This window comes from Lepidochelys kempii, chromosome 4, assembly GCF_965140265.1.
Source record: "Lepidochelys kempii isolate rLepKem1 chromosome 4, rLepKem1.hap2, whole genome shotgun sequence".
Classification (NCBI taxonomy): domain Eukaryota; kingdom Metazoa; phylum Chordata; order Testudines; family Cheloniidae; genus Lepidochelys; species Lepidochelys kempii.
In genome coordinates this window covers 118,798,310-118,820,255 of record NC_133259.1, presented here as the reverse complement: position 1 = coordinate 118,820,255, position 21,946 = coordinate 118,798,310, and the positions used below count along the sequence as shown (strand labels likewise).

Below are 21,946 nucleotides of genomic sequence, written 5' to 3'. Positions count from 1 at the left end.
CTTCGCACCTTGCTAAGAAAAGAATTTACCCACTCTGGATTTAGTCTGAGTTTACCCCTTCCAAGTGTTTGCATTATTGACAATTTTTCAATAAAACATAGACAGCCTAATCTTTTTCCAAACTAGCTGTCCCCAGTGCTTAATTTGTAATGAAAGAGATACCAGGGCTCAATCAATAAGGTGCTGAGGGTCAAGCAATTTTTCATATTCATAACTGACGCAGGAAGCTCAGAAGTGCCAGGGCTATGAACTGCCAAGCCTAAAGATGCCGACGCTCAGCCCTGGCATAAATTAAGCACTGGCTGTTCCTATGACTTCCCTACAGAGAGACTGACCCACCATTCCTGTCTTGTAGGCAACAGTTCCTTCTACTCAAAGAGGCAGTCCCACTTTTATTATATGATGGGTGTAATTAATAATCTACACCTGCCAGTATGAGTTAGCAGCTCCCTGCAGGATTACAACACCTGCCAGAAAGATGGCTCAGTGGAAAAGCACTGCCACCCTATTGCAGGAATTGTGCTGGCTTACAAAAGGGATGAATTTGGCCCAATGCAACCTCCTACTAAGCAGCTGGATTTTTATTAACTCTCATTTTTACAGCAATACCATATTGAGTAACACTCTTGACTTTTAAAATGTTTGAGTTACCGTGTTAACATTGAGTTGATTTGCACCTCCTGATTCACGGTTTAGATTTTTGGATGTTTTGCTCTGACTGAAGTCAGCCATGGCAGCAATACCAAGGGCATACGGACAACTGCCAGATACGACCCCAGCACACAGGTCAGTCTGTAACCTACAGAAGTGACATTTGGTACTTTATTGTTTACATTCTGTTGTGACGTTCCTCTGGCATTATCTGAACCAGTGATCTGCTAGGTCACTCCAATCCTCGACTCTGGGAGCCAGCCTTATCCTGCTCCACTGTGAGAACCCCCACTCCTGGGCTGTTCACGCACAGCCTCTAGCATGTAAGCTGCTCCCAGCATATGAGTGAGCACTTTTGACCAGCCACTGCTTGGATTGTGCAACCGAATGGCAATATCTCCAGTCCCAGACACAACACTAGGAACCTCTGTCTTGCAATGTCCAGTTATGCCCACTGGACGCTGCAAGCTTGTATGAAAAGAAATTGATATGTACCAGGCTTGTTATCCCAAGGGGAGTCTCTGACACATTTCAAACCAAATGCACTGCTTAAGGTAGAATAAACAAATTTATTAACTGCAAAAGATAGATTTTAAGTGATTATAAGTCAAAGCACAACAAGTCTGATTTGGTCAAATGAAATAAAAGCAAAACGCATTCTAAGCTGGTCTTAACACTTTCAGTGCCCTTACAAACCTAGATGCTTCTCACCACAGGCTGGCTGGTTGCCCTTCAGCCAGGCTCTCCCCTTTGATCAGCACTTCAGTCACTTGGTGGTGGTGTCTGTAGATGTAGGTGGCAAACGTCTCTTCCTTTTATCATGTTCTTTCTTTCCTCTTGACTTTGCCCCCCCACCCACTTCAGGGTCAGGTGAGCATTACCTCATCGTAGTCCCAAACTTACCAAGGGAAGAGGGGTGACTCAGTCAAGAGCCCAACCAATCCTTTGTTGCTGCATGGGCCAGTGTCCTTTGTTCCTGTGAGGCTGGGCTGAGTTTGTCCCATACGTGCCCTGATGAGGTGTGAACTGCCCCTCTGTTCCTGGAGAGTTTTGCCTGGCCTTATTTTAAGCCATGAGGACACATTTTCAGCCTCATAACTATATACATGAAATTATAACCTAGAACATTACTATAATAACAATGCTCAGTGCATCATGAGCCTTCCGAAAAGACCCGACATGACAAACTTTGCATTGGATACCACACAATCATGTTATAAGGATGAACATGGGGGTCCGGGAGTTCCCCCAAGATACAGAGTATCACATCTGTTATAAAGATATCAGGCCAAAATGATTCTATGATTAACAATAATTAATACTTTGCTCATATCTAGCACTTTTTAGTAGTAATAAAGATGCGTGGAAACTGGAATTTCCATCCCACAAAAAAATTTTGCTTTTAAAAAAGATTAATTCTGAATTGGAACAAAATGTCAGATACGTGAAATTTTCCCTGGGAGGGACATTTTCAGAAAAATTCTGTGTTGGAAGAACCAAAACTTTTTTTTTTTTTTTTTAATTTCTGCTTCCAGCTCCCGAAGCAGCTGGCTCCGTGGCAGCCCTCCAGGGAGGCTGCTCAGAAGCTGTCCAGCAAGTTGTACAGTCTCAGATAAAATCCATCTTATTTCTGTGCATATGTCTATACAAGCTGCAATCACACTCAGTGATTTCACTGTAGACATATCTTGTATGTCATAAAGTGGCTCTAAAATATTAAGCAATGGGAATTAGGGATTGAAAACATAAGCACAGTATATGCCATTAACTAGGCAAAAATTCCAGCTTGCCCTTCACTGGGCCTCCATATTGGTGAAAGCAAATGATTGCAGATATATTTTTCTCTGTTTAAGTCAGTTAGGCAATATAACACCTCATGTCCCTCTCCTGCAATCAGCTCAGTGACGGAAGACTTGTCCTCACATATAAAGTCCCATTGAAGCAAATGAGGTCTATGGGGTGAGGAGCACATTGCAGAATAGGGCCTGATATCAAGATGCCTGATTATGCCCAAATGTCAGGAGCGTTTTGCATTCACAAAAAAAAAAAAACCCAGAGACCATTGTGTGTCTCCATGGCACTCCCTCCCCTCCTCATGTTATAAGAAAGTTGAGAGGCTGAATTTTAGGCCTCAGGTTGACAGTCGCGCTCTTGTTCTGCCCTGACTTTTCCCTAGACACATGTTCTAGAATAAAGCTCAGCCCAATAGATTCCTGTCAAATTCACTTTCATTGTTGTGAGCATGTTGGATCGAAGTACAGTATGAAATGCTGGCAATTTTCAAAATGTTACAGTGGCAGCAAACAAAAAGAAGTGATGGATGTACATTGATTTGTATGATTTAAGACTTCCCCCTTTTTGACTGTTTGTAGAAATTTATCATCAACACTCCTGATTTTGAAGCTGCCAAGTTTTGGGTTGGCAACATGGGGAAAAATGCCACTCATGCTGTCGTCTACGCCCAGCTGTACACTCCTGATGGGCAGTGCCACGGATTACATTCCTTTGTTGTGCAGGTGAGAAAAGAGTACTACTTTATGTTTTTTTCATGTCACTGTATTATGTCCATTAAGCAATTTCTGTAAAAATGTCTTTAACATTTTCTACCAAACTTCAGTATTTATTTGATCACTGTGCTTTTGAGGCAAGAATACAGTCGAATTAATAGTAGCAAATTGCTATAACTAGAAAGTAGAAATGAATCTCCATATTATTGCATCACACATGCAGTTTGAAAGAGCCTACAAAGTGTGAAATACTTTAGATCAGGAGCTCTTCAGAGCAAAAAATGTCCCTAAGTGTTTGGAAAGCGCCTAACACAAACTGGACAGATATATAATAATAAATACAATGAGAATAAGTGAGGGTATATGTTGGATGTCATGCATGTCCAAAGCCAAACAGTAGAAACACTTCCATTGTTTTCAGTGACCATTAGATCAGGTCCTGTTTTCTAATGAGGATCCTCATCACTTGCACACTGCACCTGCATTGACTTCTGTGGATCTCCCAAAGGGGCCAAAAACATGGTAATTAATTCTAGCATCATTTTTTTTGAAATATCAGATTTCTGGGATGAATGAAGTGGGGATAGATTTTTTTTCAATTGTTTTTTGAACATTACATGTATGAAGCAAAAAATGGAATTTATGGAGTGAGTTGTGACGTTTCAAGTGGCAGCATGTATTGCAAGTGAAATGAAAGACAAACACTGGCTTTCCAACTGTGACATACTACTAGACTGTGCCAGGCCACTGCTAGTTTATGGCAAGGTAGAACCTGAGCATATAATGTCAACTGAAATGTGTATGCAGGATGCTACAAACTGCTGAAATTCCAGCTGCTTATGTCATCTTGGACGACAGTGGGATTGAACCAGGGACCTAAAAGCTCAGAGAGCGAGTTTTCTATAACTCGCGCTAAAGAATCAGGGGCTGTAACAGACTCACGTTGTCTGTGATTTGGGCACAGAAAGGGTTGCCTAGCACACACTGATCAGTGGGTTACCCTTGCATTTGGAATGTAAGCACTGATTGAAAACAGTTCTTTGACATATTTGTGAAACATGATATTTTTAGAAAACATTGTCTTGCAACATCCACTGTGGGATGACCTTCCCTACTGGCTGGTCATGGATGTCATCTTGTAGCGCAAGCCTGCTGTAGTTAGTAGTGCCCTTTGGTCCTTGTGTGACCACAACAGAGGGAAGAGAGAAGGGCAAGCCTAAACCAGGAAGAGATGATACTTGTAGCAGGGAGAGGGAGACCTCCTGGGGCTTAGTCATAGAAAAGTCAATGTAAAGGAACTTCTGGGCATTAAACATGAAGAAATTTTTTTTAAAAATCAGTAAACATAAAAACCCTAATGTGTAAAGAAGGTTGTTTGCAAAAACAAACTAAATACAAATGAATGGTCTAATCCTATGGGCTCTGCATTAGTTCACATGCTGGGCACATTTGGAGAGTTATCTATGTAATCTTAAGGGCTACCAAATTTTATTTTTAAATGAAAGCATGGACTTTGCAGAAATTGATCACGTTCTCATGGGAAAGTTTCCTCCTTGAAATGGGTGAGCCAATTTTTCAAGCCCTCTCTTTCGGGTATCAGTATTTGTTCTGATCCTACAAGCCAATCTGCATGGAAGCAGGGTTCCAGCCCCAGAGATCAGCTTGCAGGATTGGAGCCATTTTCAGTAGAAAACTTGCAGAAGCAGTGGCAAAGCTACACGTATTTAAACGAACTGGGTTGCTGACCAGATGAAACACGTCATATATCTCTGGGAAAGGCAGGACACAATTAGTACATAAAGTTAGTCAGTTTTGTTGATTCCTGTTCCTGTCCACATAGACCAAAAGAAGGTTTTCATGCTAATTGTGATTAGAAGATTCTTCTATATAGATGCACATTTGGAGCATGATAGTGTAATTAGTGGCATGTTATCAAAGAAAGTGAAAGATTTCCAAGTCACTTTCATTATTGAATTTATAGTATCCTGGACGAAAGAGTGTGTTAAGCAGAAACTATATCCAAGACTGGATTCTATTTATCTGTATTTGGAAAAATAGTGAGGGGTTTTTTTTAAAATGCTAATAACAAAATAGATTGGGAGTACTTTTCACTGTTTGAAAGGATTCCATCAAGAGCTTTAGTTTTCTCAGGACTAAAATAATGTTTCATTTAATTTGCACATAGATTCGAGATACAAAAACGCTGCTTCCTATGCCAGGGGTGATGGTGGGTGACATAGGAAAGAAACTTGGGCAGAATGGTTTGGATAATGGGTAAGTCAATAACATTTGAATGAAGAAAATCACTATACTTATATTGCTACTTATAAATAAATGGTGCAAAAGTGCTAAATCTGTTCCATGTTTCTGTTGAGGCACGTACTTACTGTAAAGATATTTTGTTATTTACAAAATATAAACTGAAGATCCTTCAGTATTCTCTATTTTAATACCCACCATTGCTTTTCCATTCTCTAGCTTCTACAGAAGTAGATTTGTTTTGTACATAGCACCATTCATACTCTGTGAACATCCAAGTGTTCTAATAATAATATTAATATACACTGTACTTACCCAGCAACAATTACAATGAATGAAACAAATAGTCACATGTAATCGCAAATTATGTTCCCCAGCTCTCTGGGCAAGAATCCTTACTTAACTGTCTTTCTGGTTTCTGAGCCCCCAGGGCACACCTAAGGAAGGTGAGCAAGTCTATAGTTAGCCAATATATAGGGTTAACCAAGCCTCCCAGTCAAATTCACCATCTTGTTTAGCCTCTCTGATTCCTAGATAAACTCCCCTATATTAGAGGGTAAGGTGGTAAAATTTTCTTCCAAACATCAGCTTGATGCAGGGGACTGTTGGCCAAATAGATTTCTTTCCATATAGTCCAAAGAGTCAATACTCCCTATCACACAAAAAGAACATATTGTAGAAACTGAGCCAAGGCTGATGTAATCCGAGTTAAGTGCGGATGACAACCAGAAAAATTGTGGGCTCCTTGTATTTCCTTACCATCTTAATCATTATTTACAACAGCTAGAAAGAGACTTGCAGTAATGAAAGACCATCTTGGCCCATATATCAAAAAACTTATTCTTAGGGATGGCAAATCTGAAGGGATGAACATTTCTGGATTGTTAGGGACAGAAGATGAGAAAAATCAGATCTACATGCTGAAGCTTCCATTGAGCAGATGGATGGATGCCAGATTCACCAGGCTACAGCAAAACACCATTCACATTGTTTTCATGCTTTTCCTTCCCTTAGTGGCCTAGTGATTAAAGAAAACAGTTGGCCCATTATGGCAATCTGCTGTGTCACTTTACACAGGTATTGAATTAATAGGGAAAGGCGTGATTAACCCCTAAAGTTACAATTAAATACCAAAAAATCCACAACTAGTGTTGCACGTACAATTTAACACACCCTTTAGCCACCAGCTCACCTACTTTTTTGGATACCTTCCTTTGCTCTTCTGATATTTTTCTCATTATCCGCTTGCTCTACAGAAGTAGAATGTGGATTTTCCACAGCAAACTTAATCAAAACAAGCCCAAGCATGTATATTCAGCAAAGCACACTCCTGGGCTTGAAGTAGATATGAGTTAATGGCTCAGCGGTAGACACTGTTGAGGGGGGAGAACTAGGAACACACACATTGGTGGGCAGAGTCACACTGAGCACTCAGAAACAACAGCATGCACCTTTGGTGGAGGAGGACTAGAGTAATGCTGAAATCTAGGTTTCAGACCTTAGAGAGACTATCCATAATAACATTTAGATATGAAAATGTTTATTTCAGTGTGAAATAAGTGACTACGTAGTCTCAGACCACTGGTGGCAGTGGCATTTTAACTCCGACCAAAGCAAGGCAGAGCAGGATTAATGCAGGGACTTTAGGGGCTGTAGCCCAGGGCCTCGGGCTAAGGGGGCCACGCAAAAATAAATTCATAATTATATACAATTCAGTGGTCTCCAACCCACCAATTGCAATTCACTGGTCAATCCTGGAGCCTTTGCCAGTCGATCGTGCTCTCCGGGCCGCTAAAAGTCCAGCGGAACAGCAGGGCTCAGGCAGGCTGCCTGCATGCCATGGCCACACGCAGCTCCTGAAAGCAGCCGGCTGCTGGCACATCTCTGCAGCCCTAAGGGGAGGGGGAGTTCCATGCGCTGCCCCCGCCCCCAGCACCATCCCTGCAGCTCCCATTGGCCAGGAACCGGCCAATGGAAGCTGTGGAGACAGTGCTTGCAGGCGTGGGCAGCTCACAGAAACACCCTGTCCCCCTACCCCCAGGGGCACACAGAGACATGCCAGCAGCCAGCTGCTTCCAGGGGCAGTGTGGGGCTATGGCAAGCAGGCAGCCTGCCTGAGTCCTGCTGCACTGCCAGCCTGGAGCCACCTGTGGTAAGTGCCTCCCAGCCAGAGCCTACACCTCAGAATCTCCTCCTGCACCCAAACTCCCGCACCCCTCACCTTCTCCTGCACCCCAATACTGTGCCCCAGCCTGGAGCCCACTCCTGCATGCAAACTCCCTCCCAGAAAGAAACTAATATAACAACTCTTCTAAGGTAAGAAGTAGGCTATTTTGAATTCTCCATGTTTTAAGATGCAAATGTAACCACAGAATGGGTTTATGTTAATTAAAAGGCAAGCTTAGTATAGCGTTAATAGCCTCGATGCCATAATTGTGATCATCTTGTTTTAAATTAGGAAAAAGACTTGTATACAGGGGCCTCACAAAAATCTAATAGCCCTGGGTCTATAGGAGAGTTAATCTGGTCCTGAAGCAAGGACAAAACTAACCATATAAAATGAAGTGAGAGTCAGATGCATTAAAAACAAGAGAATAAAGATGAGAAACATCAGCACATCAGTCCAAAACAAAGCAGGCAAATATCCCACCACCAATAATATTTCATTTTAAGTTACTTGAGAGAATGAGGCCACAGCCCCAAAATTGGGACAACCAAGCTAACTTTTCAGAGAAAAATATCTGAAATTTTAAGCAGCTATGGATGAATGATTCCATTTTCTCCGAGCCTGTTTTCCAGTACTCACAGCTTCATTAATAGACTCTCTCCAGGCATCATTGCCCTCCAGGAAAGTCCCATAAGGCAGACCATTTGAAGAAATACAGGGTGCAGGGAGAAGAAATACAATAGGAAATTCAGGTAGATTTCCCTCTAATAACAACATGAAGTCAGTTATTTTGAGCTCTTTCTTGTTTTCCTTCTTTCTTTCCACAATACTTTTTTCTAATGATTCCACTTGTTTTTTGAAATGTAATGCATAGTTGCGTATGTACCACAAGCTGCCGTCCAGCAGGTGGCATTGTTGTATGTGTCTAAATAAACTGAATGGAGTAATTCAGCTTCGCATTTATGCAATGACACTGAAATTTATATTTGAACTGCAGAATAGTTTTTAAGTACAGATCCACAAACACAGAAAGCATTTAATCTGGCGTGTGTGTGTCCATAATGTGTGTGCATCACTGCTGAAACAGTAGATTATTTTATAGATATTTGTATTCTAAAATCCTGTGGCCCTGTAGACATTTTTTCATTACGCAGTTTATTTTCAAGTGTATGGGCAGTAATCAGTACTTTGAGATAAAATGCATACAGTACATTTAGATTGGAAGCCCATGCAGTACATTAGAAGAAAGAAATAGCACACACCATGCTTTGTAAATGTCATGAGACAGTCCCCTACCTTGGTTAGGACATCTGCTAATTTAAAATAATTGTGGATATTCTAACCACTCTTTCAATTTGCTTTCCCTAACCCCCCTCTCTCAGGCTAATGGGTATAAGTTATTTTTTATTAGTTATTTATATTATGGCAGTTTCTAGGAGCCAGACTGATGGACTAGAACTCCATTGTGCTAGGTGCTGTACAAACACAGAACAAAGAGACAGTCCCTGCCCCGAAAAGCTTAAATATAAAACGAGACAACAGGTGGATATAGACAGACAAATGGGAGAGTGTAATGGGGTTGGCTGCCTCCCGAGTGTCTCCTTGGGGCTCTGAGGCACCCTGCCTCGATTTCTCGTTCTTTCAGGGCTCCTCCAAAAAAAACCCACAGTCCAGAGGTATAAAATACAATTCCCCTCCCGGAGCGTCTGATTTATGAAGTTTTTATACCATTTCTGTTGGCCCTTCAGGCCCAAACCCTTTCCCCTGGTGAGGTGATCCCACAGCCCTCTCCCCAGGGTCTCTGATTAGATTCAGGCTGGCTTCTTCCAGCTGGTTGCTTTATATTCCCCTAATTCAGTTCGTCCTGGATAGGCAGCACATCCTTCAAACACAAAATAACTGAAAATTCATTTCATTTCATTCATTTTCTGACAGCATAACCCACAGTGGCAGAAAAGCTGCTGGGATGGAGGTCATAGTAGAGTAAGGCACCAGCACATCAAAGTCTGCTAGAGTCCTGGAAGCCGCTGGTTCTACACAGAATCCAGCTGAGGGAATAGGTATGGCCAGGGTAGCAGATTCACTACATCTGCTGAGCAGCCTCTGGAATATGGGTTTCTTTGGTGCTTCAACCAAAAATTAAAATTGCTTTCCAGTTGTGGAAACCACAAAGGAAGGTGAATGCTGACCGTCCCCAGGAGATTAAGCTGCCCCTCTGCTGCCGGGGGTTGTAGTGTGCATCCCAGGTAGCAACAAGGGTAAATTTATTCCTAACCCTCCCAAATGTTGTAAATTGAATAAATCATGTCACATCAGTAATGGCTGTCTGTATTTGGATGTGTGGGGATCGGAGATGAGGGTTCACAAGAACCGATCCTTCCCACTGCCTGCCCACACACATCTTGCAGAGCTAGCACAAAGGTCTGTTACAAATGCAGCCTGGGTAGTCAGGGGACTGGATGAACTGCTTCCCAGAAGCACATGAAGCCCCAAAGGGAGTGGGGAGGATGTGACCTGGCCTTCCTATACCAGCTTGCAGAGCAGGCAGGCTATAGTATTCTCAGTGATGCGGGTACATATGGTGCAGTCCCCGTATACCAGGCTTCATAAGGAGAGAGTCCTCCCTGAGGCATACACCCTCCCTGACTCCCCTTAGGGTGGTACATCACCTCCTACTCAGGACAATAGTTATATTCCACAATATGCTTCTTAGAAGGCAAAAGACTACTTAAGGGAAGTTCTTGTATGCTGTAGTTTCCATTGTGTGTGGAGATGAGAATGGGGCAAGTTTCACCCCTAATATGCAGTTACTTAAAACTTTACTATGTTTAATAGATGTTGCCAGCTATAAGAATGCACACACAAGGCCTGATTCTGATCCCATTTCTGTAAATCCTCCATGGAATTCAGTGGAGTTACACTGATGTAAGACTGTCGGAAGCAAGACCAGAAGCAGGCCCATAAGGAAAGTGATGAAGCAATTTTACATTCTGTTCTTGAGTTTTGCTACTGGAATAGAAGGGGCTAATGCCAAGATTTTTAAAAACAAGTGCCTAAATTTAGGCTCCTAAATACTCATTCATATTTAGTTACCTATTAAGGACTGGTGTGCGGGGAGAAATTGCAGAAATTACAGGGTGAAATTTTATGGCCTGTGTTAAGGAGGTCAGACTAGGTACATAATGGTCCCTTCTGGTTTTGAAAACTATGAATCGATTGGGTTGCTTGGCCGAGGTTTGGTTTCCTGGTAATGTAGACCTTGATGTTTTTATTAGGGGTTGGGTTTTCAAAAACACCCAAGGGCTTTTGGAGCAGAAGTCCCATTGAAAGTCATTGAATGGACTACTCTGTCTGTCTGTCTAACAAACTCTTATAGACCCCCCCCCCATCCCTGTAGTACATGAACACCTCACGATCTAAGGGCACATGGTTTTTGAAAACCTCTCCCTAGAAGCCTAACTTTAGGCACCCATTTAAAAAAAAAAATAAAAATCAGGACCTATTTTTTTAATCTCTTTTCTTGTCTACCATTTACACAACATTTAGTGCATACAAATTACTGTGCAGTATTTAAAAAAAACACATTCTGCACATTGCAGGCTTTACATTCTTTCCTCCCAAGTTATTCATCTTTCTCATTCAGTAACATAATGTAGCCACCAGAGGGTGTAATTGCTTCAGAGCCTCAGTCATGCCTTAATGTTTGGAGTAGCATAAAAGTATCCGCCTGTTACTAGCACTGAGTGTGTGTTGCTTTGCTGCATTCTGTAAATGGAGATCGTTCAAAAAATAATAACTGGGCTTGTGATATAGATCTAGTCAGGTGCCTCCTTTCTGGTCACCCACCAGACTGCTATGGGGAGAATCCAAACTTCTGGGTCCCTGAATGCTTTAAGCTGCCAGGGTCTGAACAGAGTTCAGAAACTGCCACCATCCTGGGGGCCCTAGGTACACTGTTGGGCTGCAGACTTTCTGTCTGGCATTCCCTTCTGAGAACTGCTCCAGCGGCCTAACCTGTGGGCACAATGGTGGCCCTTCATACTCTCCCATACTTGCACACACCTCTCTCAGAACTCCACCCCAAAGGTGTTCAGCTCCTGGGTTACAGTTTAACTCTGTGTTGATTGTGAAGCATTTAACACAGAGACACGTTTCACAAGTGTGACACATTATTTCTTGTTTACTTACTGTATAAATCACAGGAGAGCTCAGAGCATATAGAATGTAACATCCTAAACCCCTCGCTAACTCACCCTGTGCTTGGGGGTCTCTTGCCTCATGCAACCCCTACATGCTGGGTTGTTTCTCTCTCCTCCACAACCAGAGACAAAATGGCCAAACACCTCAGATAGGTCAACTCCTGTCTATAATTCTTAACCCTCTTTGTCAGGAGATGTTCTTGCCAACTTTCCCATCTGAGCAAAAACCTCTGCCAAGTGACTTTGTGGCCAAGGCAACCTCTCCCCTGCTAGACTAATTCTGCAGTTGGGAGCCAGTCTGTTGTCTATTCTGCAGTTGGGAGCCTGTCAGAGCTATTACATTTCAGTGGGCAAACATTTTAAGTCCGTTACCTTTTGTTGTTCTTTTGTCACCAGCCTTTAGAATTTCAACCCAACAGGGAGGCTAACAGACCATAGAGAAGGCAAAAGGCTGCAGCTTCAAAATGGAGTTTGCAGCTAGGTCAAGATAAACAGAATTCATAAATTGTACAGACAGATTCCCCAATTGTCATAGCTTGTGACCTCTTTTTGCTTCTCTGTAATATATAAGAAAGGTGTAAAAGGAGGAGTTTGGGAGGAGAGAATTTGGGGGTGGGGGTAGTAGGACAGCATGTATTTCTTTTTTTTTCTGCTGGTTTTTCACCTTAGAAATTGAGATTTTGTCTGCTTGGAAGGCTCTATGGCTTTTTCTACAGTAGCAAAATTGCCGATTCCTGAAAATGTATGTCAGCAAATGATTGTGACTGAACCCAGTGCAGGTTCAGCTATAACCAAGGGCAAACTATGTTTAGTACCCTTTCCGAAACATATGGGTTTGGTTGGGTTTTTTTGGGAGGAGGGTTTTATTAACACCTATTTCATTTCAATGACAGACTAAAACTTTGGAAAAATACAGTGTGTTAATGAGTCAACATCCACTTCACTGAGGTGTGAGCTCTCACCATATACGACATGCTCCGAGATATTCTGGAGGTTCTCTAGAAAAATTGTGGCAGGGCAGACACAATGTTCCTGATACTCCCCAATATATAAAAAAAAAAAAAAAAAACCTATCAAAGGAGGTTTCAGAGTAGCAGCCGTGTTAGTCTGTATTCGCAAAAAGAAAAGGAGGACTTGTGGCACCTTAGAGACTAACCAATTTATTTGAGCATAAGCTTTCATGGGCTACAGCTCACTTGACAGCATCCGATGAAGTGAGCTGTAGCTCATGAAAGCTTATGCTCAAATAAATGTGTTAGTCTCTAAGGTGCCACAAGTACTCCTTTTCTTTTATCAAAGGAGGGTAGGTCACCATTTCTTGCTTTTTGCCCGTTCTGTATATATTACAGCTCCCCTCTGTGAATCTGTTATACCCCCAGCTAGGAAGACTTTGCTCTTCCATTTAAGTTGTAGTAGCTGATGCTTTTAGTTTTGGAAGTCGCCCATTCAACCCCCAGTGTGTCGGCCAAGATGGCAGCTGTCACGCAAGCTCACATCCTTCGTAGGCCCCTTTTAAATCCATTATTATTTATTTATTAGTTGTATTGCAGTAGCACCTGGGAGCCCCAGTCACGAACTAAGACCCTACTGTGCGAGGCACTGCACAAACACAGACCAAAAAGCTCAAAATCTAAATCTCTGATGTCTTGTGAAACAACGTGAGTTTGCACTGACTCTGACTGGCTGCTCACAGTAATAACAGTAGTAAAGCAAACAGATTGAAATATCTTAACGTGTTAAACAACTTAAAAACAGTCTACATGAAGTTTTACAAATTTGAACACACCCAAGTCGGGCAGTGCCAAAGCTGCCGTTCTCCTAATAACCCTGAATCACACACAGCGTGTGCCCTGTATATTTTAAAGTCTCCGTTTAAGTCGAACTAGTTGCTGTGCAATGTGAATTATTAATGTTCTCCATCTTCTCTCTCAATTCTTATTTTATACTTAAAAAATAACAAAAATCTTAAACAGAACCTTCCTGGAGTGCACAGCCTAAGCTGTGATCGTAGCCCTTGTCCAGATTGTCTCTGCAATTTGTCGCTCCCGCTCATTTTGGAACATCTAAAATTAAGCCCCCTGCCCTGCAGTAAGCTTCCCACAGCCTCTTTCCGCACAGAGTCTCACCAGAACCAGTGTGGCTCTCTGCATACGCAAGGGTCCACCCACACAGAGCTCATTGCAGGATTGGGCCTTAATGTAAGCACAGTGAGGTGGGGGTCTGTGTCTTTTTGTCTCTTCCATGAAATGCCTGGCACAGTTATAGCTACTATAAAATGAGGTGGGTGTATTAACATAGCTACTGTGTGTTACTGTTAGAGATGCAAGCTTCTACTTTTGACTGTGGCAATATGGCCTAAAATGCTTCTTTAAAAACTTTTCCCCAGCTTCCCGGCACCCTTCCCGGCACCCTCTTCAACCTCATCCCTTTGTGAGCTTCCAGATTCCAAAAATGTGTGACTGGTCTTTCTGTCTTCTGCAGGCTTTCATCATCCCTCTATGCCCCCTGTTCTGCCCTTGGTCTACTCTGCCTCTAACGTTACTTGATCATTGTGCCCTGTAACCATCACTGATCCCCAATCTTCCAATCCCATCCCCATGCCGGCTACATCTGGCTAGGAGGATTAAAGGAATTGCCACTTCAAAATTCTCAAGATAGTCAAAAACAGAAGCTGGCCATCAAAAGAGATCTGAGTGGGTTTGAAATTCCCTAAAAGCACAGTCTTGCCATCTGCACTGCAGGTAACAGTTTATTACTTTAGTACTGGCAAAGGGAGTGTGCTGCTTTTCCAGCTGCTCACTTTTATCCATGTTACTGAGCTCCAGATTAATGATTGTAGCATGATTTAAGGGAAGAGAGATTAATTTTGCTTGAAATATTCTCCGCACCACTGGCCACAGACCTGACAGAGAGGCTGCTGTGGGATTGTGACTTCACCCTGCCTAACTGATCCAGGCAGGAATACGTGTAGCCCAGTTATGCATCAGTGATGAATGCAGGTGAATGGTGGAAAACCTCAGAGTACTAGATTTATAACATTTCCTGTGTATATTATTTGTAAAATATTGTATGTGGGACACTGATTAGCAATGCAGCAGCACTGGGACACTGTCAACCCTAGATCCCTGACATAGAGGCTATTGTGGGGATGAGACTGCCCTTCTCAAGTGGGAATGCAATGCAATGATAATGGCTGCTGAATGGTGATGGGTGAAATAAGTTTGGAGAGCAGTATATTCATTATTTTGTTGGGATGCAGTCCAATGTTTAACACAAGAAGTAAGGCACAATTTTTTAATAGTGCGGGTGGAAGTCTAAATCAAGATGGGATGCCTTTATGGAAGATTTGCATTAGCCAAACACAAGTTGGGCTCACTACGGCAGTTAATGGGGTAAAATTTGATGGCCTGTTGTGTTATACAGGAGGTCAGACTCGATCTAGTGGTCCCTTCTGGTCTTAAAATCTGTGAACTTGTCAACTTATCCATGACGAAGAACACATAACCAGAGGCAGACCCCGATGGAATTATCCCAATAATGTATATTTACAGATAAGAGCCATCTGTCAGAACACAAAATGAGTCGAGCCCTGATCACACTAACTGCTCTGGAGGCCACAGGAAAGGTGGATTCCAATGTCACCACTACATGTACCTTGCCCATTGCGTAGGTTCTTGTGTGCTCTTCCATTCATTTAAATGGATTTTCCCCTAAACTTGTTGACAGATATGATCTGTGTCTGTTTATTATGTTTTCTGAGAGAATAGCCATTCAAAATGTGATCTATAACTTTATGAAATCTTATTTATTTTTAATATGTTCCAACATCACCTTCCAATTGGTTTGTATGGTTAACTATAAAAAAAATAAGATTTTAAAAGCATAACAGTTCTTGGAGAACTGGCTGTAGTTTCATAAGCCCATCCAAATCCAGAGTCCTAGATGTGTCTGCTTTTATTTTCATCATTAGTCTTCATAAACAATAAATCTCACTTCTTCAGTCACGGTAGTTGTCAGTGGATTTGTAAATTATCTTTCTGCTCACTTATTCAAGCTTTTTAATGGTTTTACCATTTGCTATATGTATTTATTTAGATATTAGCTGAGGAAAAAGCAGTAAATATGTAACCCATAAAGTATAATACCGAGAAGATCAGTTACTGTTAAGCGAATGTAATTTAATTTTCTGGTTCACTAGTTATAAGAAATGTGCTGGTATGGATTTTTTTTCCATCAAGGTCATTCTGGATAATCTTTTATGCAGTATAGAAACAATGAAACAATACTCTGTATGTCTGGCGTTTTGCTTTTGTAGCTGGTCCGTTAAGAGCACTCACTACAGCAACACGCAACTTATTTTGTTATTTCTTTTTTTGCTTCTTAGAATTAGTAGGTGAGAATATTTGGGTAATTTATATTCTCATATAAATAGCTATACATCTTCAGTATGGTGTTATAAAAGAGACTCGCTGGACTTGAAATTGAGTATTAAAGGCTCAGAATGTTTAAATGAGTAGCTTTACACAAGTGTATAGTCATACTGAAATAAACAGAGCTACTCACATAAGTAAAGTTATTAGCATGCATAGGTATTTGCAGAATTGTACCCATATGCTAATTTTACACAAATCAGATTGGTTCTGTTTACTAAACTTTTAATATTGAGGCTGGATTTTAAAAGGGTCATGTGACTGAATGCATATCAGGCTTCCAATTAAGATTGAACTAATAGAAAGTTCCCTAGTAGTGAAATTTAGCAGAGTATATCAGATTTATGAATGGAGAAGTGATGCAAGCAATGGAATTGTCCTTGGCTTCAAAGCATGGTTTGAGATACTAGTTTATTGACCATCACTTTTTAAATCACTTGCTGCCTGAGGCATCTTTCTCCAGGTAGCAACTGCTGCCTCTAGGCCTGCTCCTACCTCTCCACAGGTAATGATGTCAGAAGCAACTCTTAAGCAGGGGTGGAGCTTCCTTCTAGAATCAACAGCCATGACTGTGATAGGTCTTTTGCTCACCCTGTCCCCCATTTTTTTTTTTAGAGAGAAAGAAGCTGGACTGGATGAGTCCATCCCTGAGATTGGCTCAGCTATCTCAGATGGTTTCACTTATGTTTTGCCAAGTCCCTGCTCACCTCTGTGGGTGGAAACTAGCTGTTAGCCTCTAGGACTTGCCCTCCTTCTTGTGCTCGCACAAGGAATGCAGGTAGCTCATATAGGGACGTAAGGGGTATTAAGAACCTGTGTGGGTCCATGAGGTAGGTTACAGTCTTCTCCACCAAAATTACTACTGGGGGTATTGTCATTCACTTCAGTAGGACAGCTCGCAGTAGTAATAAGCATTACATCCCCCCAGTAAGTATTTACAAGAGGAGATCCTAGTATCACAGGCATGCTGTGGTTGTACCTAGCCTGTACATTTTGTCACTATCAAATATTAGGCGGGGACAGGCTGTTGGGGATTTATTTTAGCTTTGATGGGTTTATTTCGGGGTGGGGAAAGCAGAGGGTTGCATATAAACCAAAAGATCTTTTATCTTTAAAAAAACCCACATTTTTTGTAGAGGATCCAAAACCATTGTCCAAGATGGATTTCTGTAAATATTGTACTTGACTCCACCACCCTCACTCTCACCGTGTAGTACCTTACTTCTTAAGTAGTCCCACCAAAATCAGTGAGTCTATATGCAGAGTAAGGATTCAAGAATCTGATGCTCAGTTAGTCTGCACATTTCAACCATTTGTATGAGTATATATTGCTCAGTCAAGAAATGCCCTGTATCTCTGAGGCAGAATAAATACAGTATGCAGATATGTTTCCTTGGAAATTACTCATATTTTTAAAGTACATGTAGCATTGTAAAGCTTGTATAATTTATTGATGTAAAAGACCTGGCTCTCTCGCGTGCTATTAAATATATTTGCCTGTATTGGCAAGTATGAGGAATTTGCTTTGATTATTAATACAGATTTTCAAGCAATATTAGATGCTGAGATATTCAGAAATGGAGCTGCTGTTATGATACTATGCCAGCCCTTATTGTCTAATTGACTGAAAATGACTAGTACATGATTTTCTGAAAAAGATGTGTCCTGTTTATGTAGCTTCTATCAATATTAATTTCTTTTTAAGATGCTACATCGTATCAGCGAGCAAAAATCATAGCTGGAGCTCCTGTACAATAATGCCTTTTTCCAGTTCCCTTTCACTGTGTTGATTCTATATTGTCATAGAATCATAGAATATCAGGGTTGGAAGGGACCCCAGAAGGTCATCTAGTCCAACCCCCTGCTCAAAGCAGGACCAATTCCCAGTTAAATCATCCCAGCCAGGGCTTTGTCAAGCCTGACCTTAAAAACCTCTAAGGAAGGAGATTCTACCACCTCCCTAGGGAACGCATTCCAGTGTTTCACCACCCTCTTAGTGAAAAAGTTTTTCCTAATATCCAATCTAAACCTCCCCCACTGCAACTTGAGACCATTACTCCTCGTTCTGTCATCTGCTACCATTGAGAACAGTCTAGAGCCATCCTCTTTGGAACCCCCTTTCAGGTAGTTGAAAGCAGCTATCAAATCCCCCCTCATTCTTCTCTTCTGCAGGCTAAACAATCCCAGCTCCCTCAGCCTCTCCTCATAACTCATGTGTTCCAGTCCCCTAATCATTTTTGTTGCCCTTCGCTGGACTCTCTCCAATTTATCCACATCCTTCTTGAAGTGTGGGGCCCAAAACTGGACACAGTACTCCAGATGAGGCCTCACCAATGTCGAATAGAGGGGAACGATCACGTCCCTCGATCTGCTCGCTATGCCCCTACTTATACATCCCAAAATGCCATTGGCCTTCTTGGCAACAAGGGCACACTGCTGACTCATATCCAGCTTCTCGTCCACTATCACCCCTAGGTCCTTTTCCGCAGAACTGCTGCCTAGCCATTCGGTCCCTAGTCTGTAGCTGTGCATTGGGTTCTTCCGTCCTAAGTGTAGGACCCTGCACTTATCCTTATTGAACCTCATCAGATTCCTTTTGGCCCAATCTTCCAATTGGTCTAGGTCCTTCTGTATCCTATCCCTCCCCTCCAGCGTATCTACCACTCCTCCCAGTTTAGTATCATCCGCAAATTTGCTGAGAGTGCAATCCACACCATCCTCCAGATCATTTATGAAGATATTGAATAAAACCGGCCCCAGGACCGACCCTTGGGGCACTCCACTTGATACCGGCTGCCAACTAGACATGGAGCCATTGATCACTACCCGTTGAGCCCGACAATCTAGCCAGCTTTCTACCCACCTTATAGTGCATTCATCCAGCCCATACTTCCTTAACTTGCTGACAAGAATACTGTGGGAGACCGTGTCAAAAGCTTTGCTAAAGTCAAGAAACAATACATCCACTGCTTTCCCTTCATCCACAGAACCAGTAATCTCATCATAAAAGGCGATTAGATTAGTCAGGCATGACCTTCCCTTGGTGAATCCATGCTGGCTGTTCCTGATCACTTTCCTCTCATGCAAGTGCTTCAGGATTGATTCTTTGAGGACCTGCTCCATGATTTTTCCAGGGACTGAGGTGAGGCTGACTGGCCTGTAGTTCCCAGGATCTTCCTTCTTCCCTTTTTTAAAGATTGGCACTACATTAGCCTTTTTCCAGTCATCCGGGACTTCCCCGGTTCGCCACGAGTTTTCAAAGATAATGGCCAGTGGCTCTGCAATCACAGCCGCCAATTCCTTCAGCACTCTCGGATGCAACTCGTCCGGCCCCATGGACTTGTGCACGTCCAGCTTTTCTAAATAGTCCCTAACTGCCTCTATCTCCACAGAGGGCTGGCCATCTCTTCCGCATTTTGTGATGCCCAGCGCAGCAGTCTGGGAGCTGACCTTGTTAGTGAAAACAGAGGCAAAAAAAGCATTGAGTGCATTAGCTTTTTCCACATCCTCTGTCACTAGGTTGCCTCCCTCATTCAGTAAGGGGCCCACACATTCCTTGGCTTTCTTCTTGTTGCCAACATACCTGAAGAAACCCTTCTTGTTACTCTTGACATCTCTGGCTAGCTGCAGCTCCAGGTGCGATTTGGCCCTCCTGATAACATTCCTACATGCCCGAGCAATATTTTTATACTCTTCCCTGGTCATATGTCCAACCTTCCACTTCTTGTAAGCTTCTTTTTTATGTTTAAGATCCGCTAGGATTTCACCATTAAGCCAAGCTGGTCGCCTGCCATATTTACTATTCTTTCGACTCATCGGGATGGTTTGTCCCTGTAACCTCAACAGGGATTCCTTGAAATACAGCCAGCTCTCCTGGACTCCTTTCCCCTTCAAGTTAGTCCCCCAGGGGATCCTGGCCATCCGTTCCCTGAGGGAGTCGAAGTCTGCTTTCCTGAAGTCCAGGGTCCGTATCCTGCTGCTTACCTTTCTTCCCTGCGTCAGGATCCTGAACTCAACCAACTCATGGTCACTGCCTCCCAGATTCCCATCCACTTTTGCTTCCCCCACTAATTCTACCCGGTTTGTGAGCAGCAGGTCAAGAAAAGCGCCCCCCCTAGTTGGCTCCTCTAGCACTTCCTAGAGTTGTTCTTGTTGATGTTGATGTTGGATATTTGATCAAATTCAGGGCCCTGTTGTGCTAGGGATTGTACAAACACATAGTAATAGACAGTCCCTGCCCCAAAGAATTTACAAACTCAGAACCAGATTCTGATTTCCTTATTTATATTAAGCAGTATTTTACATCACGAATGAGGCATTCAGTTCAATGGTATTATTTGTGGAGTAACACATGATTTGACCTGAATATGAGTGTAAGAATCTGACTCAAAATAGACAAGATAGACAAAGGTTTCATTGTCCCCATTTGTATATAGAGACACAGAGTGAAATAGCTTGCATAAGTCCATGTCTAGTGTCTTAACCAGAAGACAGTCCTTCCTCTCATTGCTCTTCTTTCTGCAAAATCTCTTTCTTTTAAAGATAATCACAGGACATGATATTTTAAATGTTGGCTGGTCAAATAACTCAGCAGAAAAAAAATACAGGTGCAGTCAGTGAGGGTCTTTCCTGGAGGCGTCATACTTATTTCGAAAAACCAAAACAAATTTAACATAAGAAATAAAAAGAGTAACAGAAAACGTACCCAGCTTGCGTTTCATAGAACTTTTTTATGTGGAGACCTGTATTCTCGCAGGCATCCTCCTCTCTGTGGCTGAATCTGACTCTAAAGTGGTGTGATATTGTTTTCAGTTCACTGTTGTGCATGAAATCTTCATGCAGCCAGCCGTTAATGCATCATGGCCATCTGTTGGGGCATATACCCAAGCTATGTCGTGAAGCATCTTCCTATTTTATTATTAATATAGTTATTTACTTGAACAGGTTTGCTATGTTTCACAATGTCAAGATACCTAAAGAAAACGTTTTGAACAGGACTGGAGATGTCACAGCTGAGGGGGTATACATCAGCTCATTTAAGGTATGCGATGAACTGTATGTGCAATGAATCCAGTCTATCAAATATGCTATGAAGGAATTGTTTGTATTTTTTTTTCAAACCTATTAACTGCTCCCTTCTATTTTCAGATCTGAATGGGGTTTTAGTAATGCATTGGCCATTAAAGTCAATGGGTGCTAACTCCTTGAGTGAGCCTTTGAAAGTATAGCATTTGGCATAACTACCACGATTCTGATGTTGCAGGCAGTGCAATTATGAAGCTATGGAATGGCTGAACCTGCCCATTTAGTGTGTCTTTTATTCCCTCAGGATCTCAAGCAGCGTTTTGGCGCATCTCTTGGGGCTTTGTCCAGTGGTAGAGTTATGATCATAGGCATGTCTGTGGTTAATTTAAAGCTTGCCTTATCAATAGCCATTCGCTTCTCAGCCACACGCCGTCAGTTTGGACCAACAGATGAAGAAGAAATACCAGTCCTGGAATACCAAATGCAGGTACTAACTAAATCTACAATATGGCATTTCATTCAAATCTAGGCAATGTATTAAAATATAAAGCCAGATCCTCAGCTTAAGTAAATCAGCATAGCTGCATTGAAAGCAATGAAGTTACACTAGCTGAATGTCTGGCCCTATAGAGTTCTGAAGGCTTGATTCTCAGTAAGACTTGGTTTATACTACCAACTTCTCTAGCCACACCCCTGACCACATAGTTA

The 21,946-nt window shown here is 42.2% G+C and overlaps 1 protein-coding gene across 6 annotated transcripts in view; it reads left to right on the top strand.

Annotated features, from left to right (window-relative positions):
• The window catches only part of ACOX3 (acyl-CoA oxidase 3, pristanoyl), a 65,050-nt gene that overhangs the window by 15,672 nt on the left and 27,432 nt on the right, over window positions 1-21,946 (top strand). For all 6 annotated transcript variants that reach the window (XR_012158736.1, XM_073342625.1, XM_073342626.1 and 3 more), the window contains 5 exons: window positions 697-786; window positions 3,024-3,167; window positions 5,344-5,432; window positions 21,158-21,254; window positions 21,543-21,725. Coding sequence is in view for 5 of the 6 variants with exons in the window: in XM_073342625.1 (XP_073198726.1) it covers window positions 697-786; window positions 3,024-3,167; window positions 5,344-5,432; window positions 21,158-21,254; window positions 21,543-21,725 (603 nt within the window). In the remaining variant the exon portion in view is untranslated. The remainder of the gene's footprint in view (window positions 1-696; window positions 787-3,023; window positions 3,168-5,343; window positions 5,433-21,157; window positions 21,255-21,542; window positions 21,726-21,946) is intronic.